This window comes from Pristis pectinata, chromosome 1, assembly GCF_009764475.1.
Source record: "Pristis pectinata isolate sPriPec2 chromosome 1, sPriPec2.1.pri, whole genome shotgun sequence".
Classification (NCBI taxonomy): domain Eukaryota; kingdom Metazoa; phylum Chordata; class Chondrichthyes; order Rhinopristiformes; family Pristidae; genus Pristis; species Pristis pectinata.
In genome coordinates this window covers 87,421,339-87,439,296 of record NC_067405.1, presented here as the reverse complement: position 1 = coordinate 87,439,296, position 17,958 = coordinate 87,421,339, and the positions used below count along the sequence as shown (strand labels likewise).

Sequence of the window (17,958 nt, the reverse complement as noted above, 5' to 3'; positions counted from 1 at the left end):
GGGGGAGTGATGGAAAAGGTGAACAGAGAACCTGGGTGGACCGGTGGGAGTGTCAACATCCACCTTTTCAATATTATATGTTTCAACAAGATCATGATCATCCTTCTAAAATCCAATGACTATCAGCCCAACTTGCTTGATTATTCATTATAACACAACTACGTTATCCCAGGAATCAACCCAGTACGTCTCTTTGAACTGCATTCAATGTAAGTAGTAACATAGGGCAGCACAGTAGCATAGCTGGTAGAGTCACTGCCTCATGGCTCCAGTGATCCAGGTTGAATCCTGACCTCTGGTGTTGTCTGTATGGAGTCTGCATGTTCTACCTGTGACTACATTGGTCCTGAACAACCCCTCCCCACCCCACTCCAAAAGTACACCAGTGTCCTCCCACATCTCAAAGACGTACGAGTCAGTAGGCTAACTAACCACTGTAAGTTGCCTCTAGTGTGTAGGTGAGTGGTAGAATCTGGGGAAGGGGTGTGGGGAGAATAAAAATTGGATTCAAGTAAATGGGTGTTTGATGGTCAGCATGGAATCAGTGGTCTGAAAGGCCTGACACTGTGCTGTGTTTTTCTGAGTCCATCCCTCCATTGGAGAACACAAGCACAGACAGTTCACCAGTCAAAGGGTGAAAGACCAGGAGTGCTGACTTTGTCCACAGAGGCTATCTGACCTGTTGAGTGTTTCCATGCTTTAAGTTTTTATGCCGTAATCCAGGATGGGTCTAAACAAAGCCCTGTTCAGATGTGGCAAGACTTCCCTCCTTTTATACTCCATCTCCTTGCAATAAAGGCCAACGTTCCCTTTGCCTTTCGAATAATCTTGCTGTACCTAATCGCTGACTTTCTGTCCCCCAGATCCTTCTGTACGGGTGGTTTTTCTCCATTTAAACAATGTGTTATCTGTTCTTCCTGCCAAACTGGATGAGCATTTCCCCACATTATAGTCCATCTGCCACATTTTGCCCACTCATTTAACCTCTCTCTAATCCCTTTGTCCTCCTCGTCGCTGGCTTTCTCATCTGCTTTTGCAGCATGCAAGTGCCAGGCAATGACCCTCTGCAGCAGACGATGGACTGAAGTAACAAGGCGGGCAGCTGAGGAGTCCGTCATCACCTCATCACAGGGCAGTAGAAATCTCTTCCTGTTCTAAGCGGCATCAGGCACCCAGTATGTTGCTGTAAACATTGTATTTCCCCCTTTTTCTATCAAGAGCTGCCTTAATGTTGGCAGACACTGAGCTTCAGTCTCCTTCCCTCATTGCTGCAAGGAACTGTGCTGCAGCATCACACCTCACTGATATCACAGAGAGGTGCATTGCCCACGTCAGAGTGTGGTGCCGTCGACAATGGTGCAGAGGCCTGAAGTCCCACACCACCAGGTTCAGGAACAGCTGCTTTCCTACAACCATCAGGATGTTGAACCGACCTGCACAACCCGAATCCTACCTCAGCAATGGAACACTTACGGACCACCTCTTGCACTACCATGGAATTGTCTCTGATTGTGTCTTTTTTTTGCACTAATGTCTTAAACTTGTCGCAGGTATATAGGTGAGTGGCAGAATCTGAGGGAAGTTGATGGAAGTGTGGGGAAAATAAAATGCAATCGGTGTAGGGTTTGTGTGAATGGGTGCTGGATGGTCGGCATGGACTCAGTGGGCTGAAGGGCCTGTTTCTGTACTGTATGACTATAATCCTGGAATGATCCAGGCACCAGATCCACAACCTACTGAGCTTCTGGTGGCCCTGAGGCTCTGCTATACAAACTGCAGCATACAGAGCGGTGAGGAGCCCAGGAAGGAGAGAAAAGCCTTTGTCTTCTGGAAACTAGCCCTCTATAGAACACAGGAGGACAATGAAGACACACTTTTGGAAAGTCAAATCCAGGCAGGACTTTCACAGTGAATGACAGGGCCCTGGGGAGTGTTGTAGAACAGAGGGACCTTGGAGTACAAGTACATAGTTCACTAAAAATGGAGTCACAAGTAGCCAGGGTGGTGAAGAAAGCTTTTAGCACACTGGCCTTCATAAGTCAGGACACTGAATATAAAAGTTGGAAGGTCAAGGTTCGGTTGTACAGGACGCCGGTGAGGCCGCACTTGGAGCACTGTGTTCAGTTTTGGTCACCCTGCTATAGGTAAAATGTTATTAAATTGGAAAGAGTGCAGAAAAGATTTACAAGGATGCTGCCAGGACTTAAGGGGCTGAGTTTATAGGGAGAGGTTGGACAGGCTAAGACTTTATTCCTTAGAGCATAGGAGACTGAGAGGTGATCTTATAGAGATGTATAAAATCATGAGGGGCATAGATAGGGTGAATGCACTCAGTCTATTCCCCCCCAGAGTTGGGGTATTAAGAACTAGAGAACTAGAGGTTTAAAGTGAGAGGGGAAAGATTTAAAAGCAACTTGAGGGGAAACTTGCTTTTTTACACAAAGGGTGGCATCCATGTGAAATGAGCTACCACAGGAAGTGGTTGAAGCAAGTACAACAACAACTTTTAAAAGACAGTTGGACAGGTACATGGAATGGAAAGGTTTAGAAGGTTATGGGCCAAACACTGGCAAGTGGGACTAGCTTGGATGGGGCATCCTGGTTGGCATGGACCAGTTGGGCTGAAGGGCCTGTTTCTGTGCTGTATTAACTCTATGATCTCCCAAGAAACCTGGCACTGACCATAAGAAATTTCATTTCATTTCTGCACAGCAGCTGGATATCCAGATAATGATAATCCTTGCAATCGGCATCAAGCTCCAGGTTCACACTGAGTGCCAGACTACCACAGGAATGGAATCTATCACTGTGTGCTTGCCATCTCTGTTATTTCCAACTCAAGGAGATAAAGTCTCCCCATCCTCAAATAATGAGCATCAGTAATGTAGTTAAACCAGTGGTGAGCTGTTCTCTGGGACACACAACATACATCAGCTGTTGTGCTGGAACAGCACAGAGGCTAAGAATTTCAGAGTAACAGTGACCTTCAGCTGTGCTGGAGTTCTGGTGACAAATCTACCCTGGCAACCTAGATGCATTGGTCCTTGGGGAATTGGTCCTCAGGGAATAAATCTTAGGGTATAACATTAATTTCTGTAACTTTTCCTCATAACTTAACTCCAAGTATTATTCTGTTAAGTCTACAGGACACTTTCTCCAATGCCAATAAAGGCCTCCAAAGGCTTAGTGGCAGTAATCCAAGCCTCTTCCAAGAACAGCTTCATAAAGCTGCACTTAAGTTTCCACCCCTTGTTTTGCAACACGACTGGACATGAAGGTTTGAGTTCCATGAGCTCCATGAGCTCCTTTAATTATTTTCTGCATGCTTGTCACCAAACTCTGAGACCTAGGATTCAACACCTCCCTCTGTAACTGGATCCTTGACTTTCTAACAAACAGACCGCAATCAGTGAGGATAGGCAGCAATACCTCCGGCACGATTATTCTCAACACTGGTGCCCCACAAGGCTGCGTCCTCAGCCCTCTACTCCCTATACACTCATGACAGTGCGGCCAGATTCTGCTCTAACTCCAACTACAAGTTTGCAGATGATACTACTGTTGTAGGCCATATCTCAAACAGCGATGAGTTGGGAGTACAGGAAGGAGATAGAGAGCTTAGTGGAATGGTGTCATGACAACAACCTTTCCCTCAATGTCAACAAAACAAAAGAGCTGGTCATTGACTTCAGGAAAGGGGGCGGTGTACATGCACCTGACTACATCAATGGTGCTGAGGTCGAGAGGGTTGAGAGCTTCAAGTTCCTGGGAGTGAACATCACTAACAGCCTGTCCTGGTAAAATCATGTAGAAGCCATGGCCAAGAAAGTTCACCAGCGCCTCTACTTCCTCAGGAGGCTAAAGAAATTTGGTTTGTCCCCTTTCACTCTCACCAACTTTTACAAATGCACCATAGAAAGCATCCTATCTGGATGTATCACGGCTTGGTATGGCAACTGCTCTGCCCAGGACCACAAGAAACTGCAGAGAGTTGTGGACACAGCCCAGCGCATTACGGACACCAGCCTCCCCTCCTTGGACTCTGTCTTTACCTCTCGCTGTCTTGGTGAAACAGCCAGCATAATCAAAGACCCCACCCACCCGGGACATTCTCTCTTCTCTCCTCTTCCATCGGGTAGAAGATACAGGAGCCTGAGGGCACGTACCACCAGACAGCTTCTACCCCACTGTGATAAGACCATTAAACAGTTCCCTTATACAATAAGATGGACTATGACCTCACGATCTACCTTGTTGTGACCTCGCACCTTATTGCACTGCACTTTCTCTGTAGCTGTGACACTTTACTCTGTACTGTTACTGTTTTTACCTGTACTACATCAATGCACTCTGTATTGACTCAATGTAACTGCACTGTGTGATGAATTGACCTGTACGATCGGCTTGTAAGACAAGCTTTTCACTGTACCTCGGTACAAGTGACAATAATAAACCAATACTATGTTATTTTAATGATCCATGAGAACAGACTACCAATTGTCTTTGTAGCTCCAATTCTTGTAGCTTATTAGTTTTGGAATGTCCCCTGTTTCATCCTTTTTTGGTCCAAAATGAATGAAGTCATATTTGCCTACACTGAAATGCATTTACCTCAGGTATACCCAATCACTTGGTCTATTAATACTTCTTTGTAATTTAACATTTGCATCAACACTGATTAAAAGTCACCTATCTTTGGTTCATCTGAAAACCTTGATATCTGGCTTCATATCCCATCATCTGTTTATAAAAATAGTGTGAATGGTGCCCATTGCAACACAGGACCTCGTGGAACACCACACTGACATACTGCCAGTTTGAGCATTGCATCGTTATCCCTGTTTTCCATTGAATGCTGAACCAATGGAAAAAGCCAAGGACAGAGATGTCATAGTGGGAGTGGAATGGAGAACTGAAATCACTGGGAACTCAGGCTTAAAATTGTGGCAGAGCAGAGGTGTACGGCAAACTATGTTTGGTTTGCACTGTAAATCGCAAATATAGTATACCAAGTTAATGCGCAGGAATGGAAGAAGCTGCAGAGAGTAGTGGACTCAGCCCAATACATCACGGGCACATTCCACCCCACTATCAGCAGCATCTACAGGAGGTGCTACCTCAGGAAGGCAACATCCATAATCAAAGATCCCCAACATCTGGGCCATGCCATCTTCTCACAGCTACCATCGGGCAGGAGGTACAAAAGCCTGAAGTCCCACACCACCAGGTTCAAGAACAGCTACTTCCTTTCAACCACTGGGTTCTTGAACCAACTGGCAAAACCCTAATCACTACAGTTCAGCAACAGTATGACCACAGTGCACTAAAATGGACTTCTTTTTTAAAGTTCTAATTGTGTTCTTTCTTAGTTCTAATTGTGTTCTTTCTTGTAAAAATTGCATTTATGTTTTACTTGTGAATGCTGCTTGTATGATGCCTGTGATGCTGTTACAAGTAAGTTTTTCATTGCATCTGTGCAACGTACTTGTGCATATGACAATAAACTCAACTTCGATTTTAGAAGTACAAGTGTATTGCAATTTCACCTGTAAAGTGTGAAGGAGTCATTGATAGCACGAAGTAAGGAGGTAAGAGGGCTGGTGTTGTGCCCCCTGTGTCTACATAGTTAAAAGAAGAGATCTGGGTTGTTGGGGTGATTAAATAGTGGACCAAAATGTTGCAGAGGGAACATAAAATGCCTTAAAAGGGTTTTATGGCAGCATCAATCCTGTGGTGTTGGAAATGGCAGGTGATCCACTGAATGTGTAGGTGGGTGGGACCAGGGGAAACCTATCATGGTTCAAGGGGGGAGGGAAAGGAGAGAGAGCGGATGTGCAGGAATCAGATGGTTGTGGTACAGGACTTTGTCCACCATTGTCAGGAAATATCCTCAGCCAAAGAGAAAGGAAGAGATAACACCATTTATTAAAACTACCCTGTCATTGCTGCATGCTTACTGTCCTCTACATCTATACATTCTACTGCTTCTCATTTGCTAGTGAGGCAGGAAGTGGGTGGGTAGTCACAAAACAGAAATCCCACCAGAGTCTTAAATCCTCCAGTCTGTCATGAAGTCTTCACTAGCTGCACTAAACAATATCAAAGTGATTTATTCTTTAATCACTAAAGCTACTCCTACCTCTACCAGTTTGTTCATTTTTCCTCATGACCTTATAACCTGCAATGTTTAAATTCCCAGTCCTGACCATTTTGTGGCAATTTCTCAATAAAAGTCTACCAAATCAACCTGTCTTTCTGCCCTGTTTTACTTCACATCTTTCTCTCAGTTGGCTTAACGAATTTACATTTGTTAGTTTTCCTTTTGCCTTTGGGTGTGTAAAGAACAATTTTGACTATTATTCAATGCTTTCATTATGTTTGTTTTAGAAATATTACTAATACTACACCCTCTCTCTGCTCCCTTCCCCACAAGTCAGCCCAATTATTCACAAGTTTAAAATCCTTTTTTGTATTCAATTTCCTACTTTCTTCCTTTCCATACCAACCCTTCAGCTTCTTTAGTTGCTTAACAGAAATGTCAATTGGTTTGGGTAATAATGCAAAAATTATTAACCTTGAGGTCCTGTTCTTTAATCTAGGTCCTATTCTTCAATCTCCAAACAAAACCTCTCGCTCAATCATTCCTATATTGTTGGTCCCACAACAGACAACAACAACAACTGAATACCCAACTTCTCCTGCCATGTAATCTAAGATATTTCTCACACAGGATCATGAGGCACTGCCTTTCCTCCTGACAAAGATGCACATGATCAGCATTCTGGCTCCCCCACTGACAGTTTTTATCTTTCTCAGCTTCTGCAAGTTCTCATATTTATCCCTCTTGTACTTGTGAGGATTTAGATACAACAATGTGCATCCTATTTCACATAGTGACACATATCAAAGCACCTCAGAGAGGCATTATTCAAGCTACTTAATAAGACACAGCAGGCTGATAGGCTACAGCCAAGGAAATAGTAGGCTCTAGACCAAATCTTGGTAAATGGAATCAGTCCAGATGAAGGGGATCAACCAGAAATGTTGACTGTCCATTTCCCTCCATAGTTGCTGCTGGACCTGCTGAGTTCCTCCAGCGTTTTGTGTTGCTCGAGAATCCAGCATCTACAGTCTCTGGTGTGTGTGTGTGTGTTGCTCTATCTCTGTCAGTATAGATGATATGGTATGCTGAAGGGCTTATTTCTGTGCCGTATGAATATGACTTCAAAATACAAGGGAAGTTGACCAAACGGATCAAAAGGATCGTCTTCAAGGAGGAGAACAACAAGAAAACAAGAGACCTTTAAGAAGAAAGCGAGTGCTCTTGGCTCAGACAGCTATAGGACAGGCCACCAGAGATGAGCACTAAAATTGAGGAATTCAGAATCATAGAGTAGCAGAACACAGGGGGAGGCCACTGGTTCCATTGAGCTATACCAGCACCCTGGAAGAACTTTCAATTAGTCCTCTTCCCCTGCCTTTTCCACAAGTGTGCAGAATATTTCTCATTAAGTATTTAACTAATTTCCTTCAGAAGGACATTGTTAAATGTTTCCGGCACTCTTTCAGACTGTGCATTCCAGATAATAGCAACTTGCACTGCCAAAAAAATTCCCTCAACTCGCCCCTAGTTCTTTCACACACTGGCTTTAGTCTGTCTTCCACAGATTCTCATTATTTACCTTATCAAAGCCTTTATAATTTTGAAAACTATGATTAAAATATTTCTACATATTATATAGCAAACATATTAGATATGCCGAAGTACTTCACAGCTAGTGAAATACTTTTGAGTTGAAGGATTGTTAAATATGCAGCAGATTTGCCATAACAATCCTCACAAATGGTAAATGTGATAATGGGCAGACAATCTCTTTCTTCAATGGCAGATGAAGAACAAATATTGGCCAGGACACTGGGGAGAAGTATCCTGCAATTCTTCAAAATCGTATCATATCCTTTACATCCCAACTGAACCACACAAAAGCAACAGCAGCTTCCCCAGATCAGAGATGTTGAGGCAAGGATTAGAGGAGTGTGTTGACCTTGGGAGGATATAGAACTGGAACGATTACAGAGGTAGGGAAGGCCATCTTCTGCAGTGGTTTGAATACAACAATGAGAACTTAAATACTAAACTTGAAGTTAATGTAGGCTGGCAAGAACAGGAGAATGGGAAAGTAGGACATAAAACACAGGGAGCAGAATTCTGGAGAAGTCCAGTATTTCCAAGGGTGCAGGAGGAGGGGGACAGTCTCTGGAGGTACTCTTGGCATGGAAATAAAAAAAAACAATACTGGAAACACTCAGCAGGTCAGGCAGCATTGACGGGAAGAGAAACAGTTATCGTTTCAGGTCAAAGACTCTTCTCCAGGCATGGATTTGTTTTGCAGCAGAGGAGCTGAGGCAGGGCTGAATCAGGTGTCAAGACTTTACGATATAGAAGCAGAATTAGGCTATTCGGCCAATCGAGTCTGCTCCACCATTCAGTCATGACTGATTTTTTTTCCAACCCCGTTCTCCCACTTTCTCCCCGTAACCCTTAACCCCTTTACCAATCAAGATCCTACCAATCTCTGACTTAAATACACCCAATGACTTGGCATCCACAGCCCTCTGTGGCAACAAATTCCACAGATTCACCACCCTCTGGCTGAAGAAATTCCTCATCTCAGTTTTCAAGAGACATCTGTGCCCTCAGATCCTAGACTTTCCTACTAATGGAAACATCCTCTCCACGTCCACTCTATCCAAGCCTTTCAGTATTCATAAGGTTTCAATAAGATTCCCCCTAATCCTTCTGAACTCCATCGAGAACAAGCCCAGAGCCATCAAACACTGATGTAAACAGCCTCGGTGATGGAGAGAATATGGGGTCTACATCTCAGGGTTACGTAGCAGGCCAAGACTGCAAATACTGGTCAGGTAGATGGAGTCACTGGTACTGGGATGCCTCAAAGACAATGAGGGACAACTAGTTGCCCTCAGCAGAGAGGTGGCATTGTGAAAGACTCAATCACCACTGTCTCACTATTGATGAAAAGTTTAAATGTTCGAACTAAAAGCTGAGAAAAGAATTAAAAGCTGCTCTTTCAGCCGCTGCAGCTTAGAAGCAACATGAGAGTTTTCTCAATGATGCCCCCCTTTCCCAGCACCAGGCTGGTATCACAAGCAGTCCCTTTCTCATTTCTTCACGGGGTGTGGGAATTGCTGAATGTGCCAGTGTTCATTGTCCATCCACTGGTTTGCTGGAACATCTCAAAAGGCAGCCAGGAATCAATCTGTGGCAGGCTCCTCTACATTGGGACCAGATCATATTCCCCTCCCCAAGAGATGTTCATGAACCAGATGGAATTTCATGACAACCTGGTAGCTTCACTGTCATCAAAAGCGATGCTGGCTTTTTAAATTAATTAAATGAATCTGGAATTAAGTTCCCCAGCTACCCACGGTAGAATATGAATTCATATAACTGCCTTCTGAATTATGTCCAGTGACCTTCGAAACATAGAACAATAGAAGCAGGAGTAGGCAGTTTGGCCAATAATAACAGCTTTGCCATTCATAGCCTCTACCTTAAAATCATACACCCACTCTTTCCCCATGATGATTCCTTTTGTGTCAAGAAATCTATCTCCTTTTTAAATATATTCAATGACTTAGCTTCCATGGGTCTTTGTGGTGGAAAATTCCACAGGTTCACCAGCTGTGAAGAAAGTTCTCCTCAGTCCTAAATGCCTTACCCTGTATCCTGGGTGTGTGACTCTGGTTTCAGAACCCCCAGCTTGGCGAAACATCCTCCCAACATCCAGCCAGTTGAGCTCTGCCAGAATTTTTTTTTAAAGTTCCAATGAGTTTTCCTCTCATCCTTCTAAATGCTCGTGAACATACTGCAGGCCAAGTTGACCCTTACGTGAAAGGCTGGAATCCCAGGAATCTATTTGGTGAACCTTCATTGGACTTCCTCTGTGGATTGTATTTTCTTTCTTAGATAAAGAAACCAAAACTGCACACAATACTCTAGTTCTGATGAAGTATCCCAAACCCAAAACATTAACCATATCACTTTCAACAGATGCTGCCTCACTTGTTGAATGTCTCTAGCATTTTCTGTTTTTATTTCAGATTCTCAGCATGTGCAGTTTTTTTTGACTTTCACAATACTCCAATTACATTTGCTTCCAAGAGGCTGTAAAATTATAGCAAGATATCCTAGCTCTTCCACTCAAAACATCTTGCAATGAAGCCTGACATACCATTTGAGAAACAAAGGACTGCAGATGCTGGAATCTAGATGAAAAACACGATGATGCTGGAGGAACTCAGCAGGCCAGGCAGCATCAATGGAGAAAAGCAGGCGGTCAATGTTTTGGGTCAGGACCCTTCTTCAGGACTGCAGATAGGGAAAGGGGAAGCTCAATATATAGGAGGGAAAAGCAGAGCAGTGATAGGTGGACAAAAGAGGGGAGGCGGGGTGGGCACAAGGAAGCGGGTTGGGCGGGGTGGTGATAGATAGATGCAGGTAAGAGACAGTGATAGGCAGGTGTGGGGGAGGAGGGGAGAGCAGACCCACCCCCGGGGATGGGTCAAAGGTAAGGAGAGAAAGGGAAAGGGAAAAAAAGAGGCTAGGAAAGGGAAGCATGGTGGAGAACATTGAATTCTCCCACTTTAAGTAATCCCTTCCCCATAACCACCACCCCCCCCCCCACCATGCTTCTTCTCTTCTTCCCTTTCCTAGCCTCTTTTTTTCCTCTCTCTCTCTCCTTACCTTTGACCCATCCCCCGGTGGATCTGCTCTCCCCTCCTCCCCCGCACCTGCCTATCACTATCTCTTACCTGCATCTACCTATCACCACCCTGTGCCCACACCGCCTCCCCTCTTTTGTCCACCTATCACTGCTCTGTTTATCCCTCCTACTGTATGTATTGGGCTTCCCCTTTTCCTATCTTCAGTCCTGAAGAAGGGTCCTGACCCAAAACGTTGACCACCTGCTTTTCTCCATGGATGCTGCCTAGCCTGCTGAGTTCCTCCAGCATCGTCATGTTTTTCGTCTAACACACCATTTGCCTTCTTCACTGCTGGCTGCACTTATCTGTTTGCTTTCAGTGGCTGGTGTACAAGGATACCCAGATCCTTTGGCACATTTTCCAACCACCATTTAAATGGTGGATCTCTCTGCAACTCTAAATAATACTCTGCCTTCCTGTTTTTATTTTGAAGTGGATAACTTTGAAGCCTCTCACAAAAATGGCATCAATGTAGTTCCAATTCCTTGATTCTCTCAGTTCACAACTGGCAAGCAGGATGGTAAGGTCTCTGGATGTCCTGGTGAATGACATCACAGCTTCAAATTGGCACCAACTCCACTCGGTGACAAGCTCCTGAGGTCCTGTCCCTCACTCATTACATTGTTAAGTGTGTGCTGACCTCCTCCCGAATGTCACAACGTGGTGACACCTGAAAACGCAAGTGATAAGAAGTCAGCAATCTTCAGTGCCATGGCCAGCTTCAAGTCACTGATCGCATTAACGATTACAGAATGTTATTAAGGTTCCTTTTGGTTAGTCAGAGCCGTTCCCGGCAATTACAAGGAAGCTGCGTGTTAAGGTAAGGTAAGACATCTTTATTAGTCACATGTACATCGAATACACAGTGAAATGCATCTTTTGCGTAGAGTGTTCTGGGGGCAGCCCACAACTGTCACCACGCTTCCGGTGCCAACATGGCATGCCCACAACTTCCTAACCCGTACGTCTTTGGAATGTGGGAGGAAACCAGAGCAACCGGAGGAAACTCACGCAGACACGGAGAGAACGTACAAACTCCTTACAGACAGCAGCCGGAATTGAATCCGGGTCACTGGCATTGTAATAGCGTTACGCTAACCACTACACTACCAAGACCAAACAATGAGTTTTATCCCCATAAGCTCCAAAGACCATCTCCTATTGATTCTCCTCCACATTTTCACTTTTGGTAAAACTGGGACTCAATCCCTACATTACTCGTTCTCTCCAAAATAACTGCTTTCACTCCCACTTCATAGCTACAGGCCCTGAACCCCCAAACTTGCTGCCACATTCGCTCCTAAACACTGGCAAACCAGGTTGAGCAGAAGTCGTCTTCTGCTCTTCACTGCATACACCATCAAATCGTGATGGTGACGCCAAGCTTTGATTTCAATGAGCCGAAGTGTGTACCAAGAACGAAAGGACAACTGAGAGAGCAGTTGTACAGTTGCAAATCCTTGCAAAGAAAATGCAGCCATGAGAATGAATCCATAGACCAGATATTTACTCATTTTCACTAGATTTTCTCTCTTGCCCTACTTGATGGGGTCTCCATCCTTTTCTTAATCAATGACCGCACTCAGCCCTTTTGGGAGAGGGGGGCATAATGATGATGGGTTCTGGACTTAGACTCTTGTGTAATGTGAGGCATCAAGAATCATTGTTAATCTGCTAAGGGGCTGGAAACCTTGAGCGGTCTTACCTGGTTTCATCAGTTGCCATGAAAAAGACGTCACCAGGGGCATCGATCCTGTTCAGCTGCCTACACTTCACTGGTGGCACCACACCTGCTCGTGGAGCTCTGATACTGGCCGGGTTAGATCTCCCATTGACCATAGAGTTTCGAGCAGGTCCCTGCAGGAGGGCAGAGGACAATAGTATGGGTAACTGGGAAAAAAAATAATAAAATGGCCTCGAGTAGATATCTCCAGTCTGCTAGTCAGAAACACTGCATCCTCAAACACCATTAGGTGGATTAGAACTGGTCAGAACCATTGTTTCAAATCCAAACCAAGGGCCGGGTTAAGGTGTTGGAAGATAACGTACTTCCCATTCAGAAAGTCAGCTCTCCACTGGGAAAACCTAGGACAGACTTTCCAAAATTCCTCACAGAAGCCCTCTCTCTCCTCCCTCCCTCCCCCTAATTCCACTAGGTATGGAAAGAGACTCTTGTTCAATTCTGTTTCCTTTCTTTGGTGAAAGCAATCGCTGGGTACAATTTCAGCTATACTTGTGTCTCAAATTCCAGATGGATCTTGTTTCACCCTTTGGGGTGGTGGGGGTGGGGCAGAAACAGAGCATGGTAAAGTTAATCAAATTCTGCCTAGATTCACTCAATTTTGCCGAACTTCACTAGATTCTGCTGACACCCATGAGCTTTTCCTGAAATTCAGTGGATTCCACTGAAATTCACCGTACTTTACTATAATTCATCAGATTCAGCTACAGTTTACTAACACCACTCGGTGGTTCTTAGGAAACATGGGGCAGTTGTAATCCCTCCTCCCTGTTACAATTTCCCTTATTTCAGCTTAGTCGGCAGATGTCCGAACATCAGCTTTCAATTCCTTGAGCCCTGAACCGCGTGCTTTTGCTTCCTCACATCAGCACTGTGCTGAGGATGAATTCTTCCTACCCTATATCCTCCTCTACTTCATCCCTTCCCTGGAAACTCAGACATGAATGCCCAACGTCAGGTACCTCTTACCCCTTTCAGGCACTGATTCGCCAGGTGTACGTTACCAACAGGCAAAAGTTACAAGTTTGGATTTGCTTGCCCATGGGGCATCAGGATTATTGTACTGATCAATTCTTTCTTAAACCGTACTGTCCTGTGGTACAGGACAGTGATCAGAAAGAATAATCACAAAAACAGACACAACCTTGCCACCCAGTGCTGTGAAATTTAAAAGAAAACACTAAATTTCCATCACTGAATGCAACTTTCTGAAGGCCAGGGTAGATGTGAAGCTGCAGGGAAAACAGGTTGACTGCAGCCCACAGCCAATGTTTCAGGCTGTTCACAGAATAAAGAGCTGTGAATGATTGCCCAACAACACAGCTTCAAGCACTCTCAGTCCTAGTTATTTGTGAAGGATAGGGACTCAGACCTCAAACCACAAACACCATCAAGGCCATTGGTAACGTCACTAAGGCTGTAGCAACAGACAGTGGCCATCCCAACCCCTCAAAGGATATAATGATTCCATGCAAGTTTCAGCTTGAAAGTTTCTGTTGTTCGTAAATCTACCCATGTTCTTGACCCCTGCCCCCACAAGTACATGGATGGCAAATCAGCAAATAATGAGGGTTTCGGGTAGGGTGCAATCTTTCACACTCAGCAGCAGCCACAGGATCTTAAGTTTGACCATAGAACAAAACAGCACAGGAACAGGCCCTTCAACCCACGATGTTATGATGTAACTGCACTGTGTAATGAATTGATCTGCACGATCGGTATGCAAGACAAGTTTTTCACTGTACCTCAGTACAAGTGACAATAATAATCCAATACTAGTACCAACTACTTAAACCAATTATGCCTAATTAAACTAATCCCTTCTGCCTGCACGTGGTCCATATCCTTCCATTCTCTGCACATTCAAGTGCCTATCTAAGAGCCTCTTAAACACCTCTATCATATCTGCCTCCACCACCACCCCTGGCAGCACATTCCAAGCACCCACCACTCTCTGTGTAAAAAAACTTGCCCTGCACATCTCCTCTGAACTTTCACCTTAAATGCATGCCCTCTACTATTAGACATTTTGACCCTGGGAAAAAGATACCAGCTGTCTATCTATGCCTCTCATAATCTTATAAACTTCTATCAGGTCTCCACTCAGCCTCTGCCATTCCAGAGAAAACAACCCTAGTTTGTCCATCCTCTCCTTATACCCCATGCCCTCTAATCCAGGAATGCCCTCTAATCCAGGCACCATCTTGGTAAACCTCTTCTGCATCATTTCCAAAGCCTCCACATCCTTCCTATGATGGGGCAATCAGAATTGAATGCAATACTCCAGATACGGCCTAACCAGAGTTTTATAAACCTGCAGCATATAGAACATAGAAAAACTACAGCACAATTCAGGCCCTTTGGCCTACAAAGCTGTGCCGAACATGTCCCTACCCCAGAAATTACTAGGCTTACCCATAGCCCTCTGTTTTTCTCAGTTCCATGTACCTATCCAACAGTCTCTTAAAAGACCCTATTGTATCAGCCTCCACCACCGTTGCTGGCAGCCCATTCCATGCACTCACCACTCTCTGAGTAAAAAACTTACCCCTGACATCTCCTCTATACCTACTCCCCAGCACCTTAAACCCATGTCCTCTTGTGGCCACCATTTCAGCCCTGGGGAAAAGCCTCTGACTATCTACCCAATCAATACCTCTCATCATCTTATATACTTCTATCAGGTCCCCTCTCATCCTCCGTCGCTCCAAGGAGAAAAGGCAGAGTTCCCTCGACCTACTTTCATAAGGCATGCTCTGCATTCCAGGCAGCATCCTAGTAAATCTCCTCTGCACCCTTTCTATGGCTTCCACATCTTTCCTGTAGTGAGGTGACCAGAACTGAGCACAGTACTCCAAGTGGGGTCTGACCGGGGTCCTATATAGCTGCAACAAGACCTCTCGGCTCCTAAATTCAATTCCCCGATTTATAAAGGGCAATACACCATGTGCCTTCCTAACCAGAATCAACCTGCGCAGCCGCTTTGAGCGTCCTATGGATTCGGACCCGAGATCCCTCTGATCCTCCACACTGCCAAGAGTCCTGCCATTAAGACTATATTCTGCCATCACATTTGACCTACCAAAATGAACCACTTCACACTTATCTGGGTTGAACTGCATCTGCCACTTCTCAGTCCAACTTTGCATCCTATCTATGTCCCTCTGTAATCTCTGACAGCCCTCTATACTATCCACAACACTCTCAACCTTTGTGTCATCCACAAACTTACTAACCCACCCCTCCACTTCCTCATCCAGGTCATTTATAAAAATCACAAAGAGCAAGGGTCCCAGTACAGATCCCTGAGGTACACCACTGGTCACCGACCTCCACGCAGAATATGACCCTTCAATAACCGCTCTTTGCCTTCTGTGGGCCAGCCAGTTCTGAATCCACATTGCAATGCCCCCTTGGATCCCATGCCTCCTTACTTTCTCAATAAGCCTTGCATGGGGTACCTTATCAAATGCTTTGCTGAAATCCATATACACTACATCTACTGCTCTCCCATCATCGGTGTTTAATCACATCCTCAAAAAATTCAATCAGGCTCGTAAGGCAGGACCTGCCCTTGACAAAGCCATGCTGACTATTCCTAATCATATTATACCTCTCCAAATGTTCATAAATCCTGCCTCTCAGGATCTTCTCCATTAGCTTACCAACCACTGAGGTGAGACTCACCGGTCTATAATTCCCTGGGCTATCCCTACTCCCTTTCTTGGATAAGGGAACAACACCCGCAACCCTCCAATCTTCCGGAACCTCTCCCATCTCCATTGACGATGCAAAAATCATTGTCAGAGGCTCTGTAATCTCCTCCCTCGCCTCCCACAGCAGCCTGGGGTACATCTCATCCAGTCCCAGCGACTTATCCAACTTGATGCTTTCCTAAAGTTTCAGCACCTCCCCTTTCCTAATATTTACATGCTCAAGCTTTTCAGCCCGCTGCAAGCCCTCACTACAATCCCCCAGATCTTTTTCCGTAGTGAATACTGATGTAAAGTATTCATTAAGTACCTCCACCATTTCTACCCTAGTGTCTCCGCCACAACTTCCTGACTCTTGAACTCAATGCTTCGACGGATAAAGGCAAGCATGCCGTATGCCTTCTTTACCACCTTATCAACTTGTGCAGCCACTTTCAGCGAGCTATGGACTTGGACACCAAGATCCCTCTCTACATCAATGCTGTTAAGTATCCTGCCATTAACAGTGTACCAAAGTGCTCCCAAAGTGCAACACTTCACATTTGCCTGGATTAAACTCCATCTGCCATTTCTCCACCCATATCTGCAACTGATCTGAGGTCCCAGTACAGATCCCTGCAGAACACCACTAATTACAGACCTCCAGCCAGAATAAGACCCATTGACCACTACCCTCTGTCTTCTATGGGCAAACCAATTCCGAATCCAAATGCCCAAATCACCATGGATCCTTTTGGAGAGTCACTGTAAAGGCAAAGACATATACTTAATATGCCTAATGATTACTGGGGACACTGTTATTTCTGTTGGACACAAGCTCACACCCAACTCCCAGCAATGGCTCCTGGCACTGCCCTGTTTGCAGTGCCCTCTGCTTAATGTGAGATGGAATGGTTAAATAATGCCACACACTTGCAAAATGGGGAATTGGAAGGATAGCGAAGTCTGTACATGCACCTAAAATGGGCAGTTACTGACAGAACTATATAACTTAAAATATAATTGTTCGTGGAATGTGACAGGCAGCAGAAAAGTGGAGAACAAGCTCATCTGCATTTTTCTATCAATAAGACAGTGCTGGTCAGTAAGGGAAGGGGTATTCCAAAGGTCGGGGTCACTGGGAAGGCACATGCAGTCCACCTTCTTTCTTCCCACGTCCCTTACCTCAAAAACATTTGCGAGTCACAAGCTGAAGATCGTGTGGGGATGAACTCATCTCCTCCCATTCCCTCAATGTTACATAATCCCTAATCGCTTTCCATTTCAGACCTGGAACCCATCAGGGCGATGATGAAGGCTCAGCAGCATTTGGTCTCACTCTCTGACCCTCAGCTCAGATACAGACATGGTGTGTATCTCAGAAGTCAGGGTAGAAGACTGAATTGAATGAGGTGAGTTCTCCCCAGCTGCAGTGGAATTGAATATAGTACCAGCCCTCCATAGGGGAAGGCTACATACAAATTCAAATGCGAGAGTCAGATGAGGATTTCAATGACAAGGACGATGTTAAATGCCCTCGACAGCTTTGACAGAAGGTTAGGGATGGTGTGTGGAGTGACCTCAGAGGGCCTGGTCTAGGAAACAAACCCCTGTCCCCCCTCCAATGCATTCAATTCTGGTCACCCTATTACAGGAAAGTTATGGAGTCTTTGGAGAGGTGCAGATGAGGTTTACCAGGATGCTGCCTGGATTGGAGGGCATGTGCAACAAGAAGAG

General features: G+C 45.0%; 1 protein-coding gene across 6 annotated transcripts in view; it reads right to left on the bottom strand.

Moving 5' to 3' along the window:
* The window catches only part of mta1 (metastasis associated 1), a 111,014-nt gene that overhangs the window by 3,383 nt on the left and 89,673 nt on the right, over positions 1–17,958 (bottom strand). For 3 of the 6 annotated variants that reach the window (XM_052029544.1, XM_052029553.1, XM_052029560.1), the window contains exon 19: positions 12,494–12,645. The exons of the other annotated variants lie outside the window; for them this stretch is intronic. In XM_052029544.1, the coding sequence (XP_051885504.1) occupies positions 12,494–12,645 (152 nt within the window). The remainder of the gene's footprint in view (positions 1–12,493; positions 12,646–17,958) is intronic. 6 annotated transcript variants of the gene reach the window in all.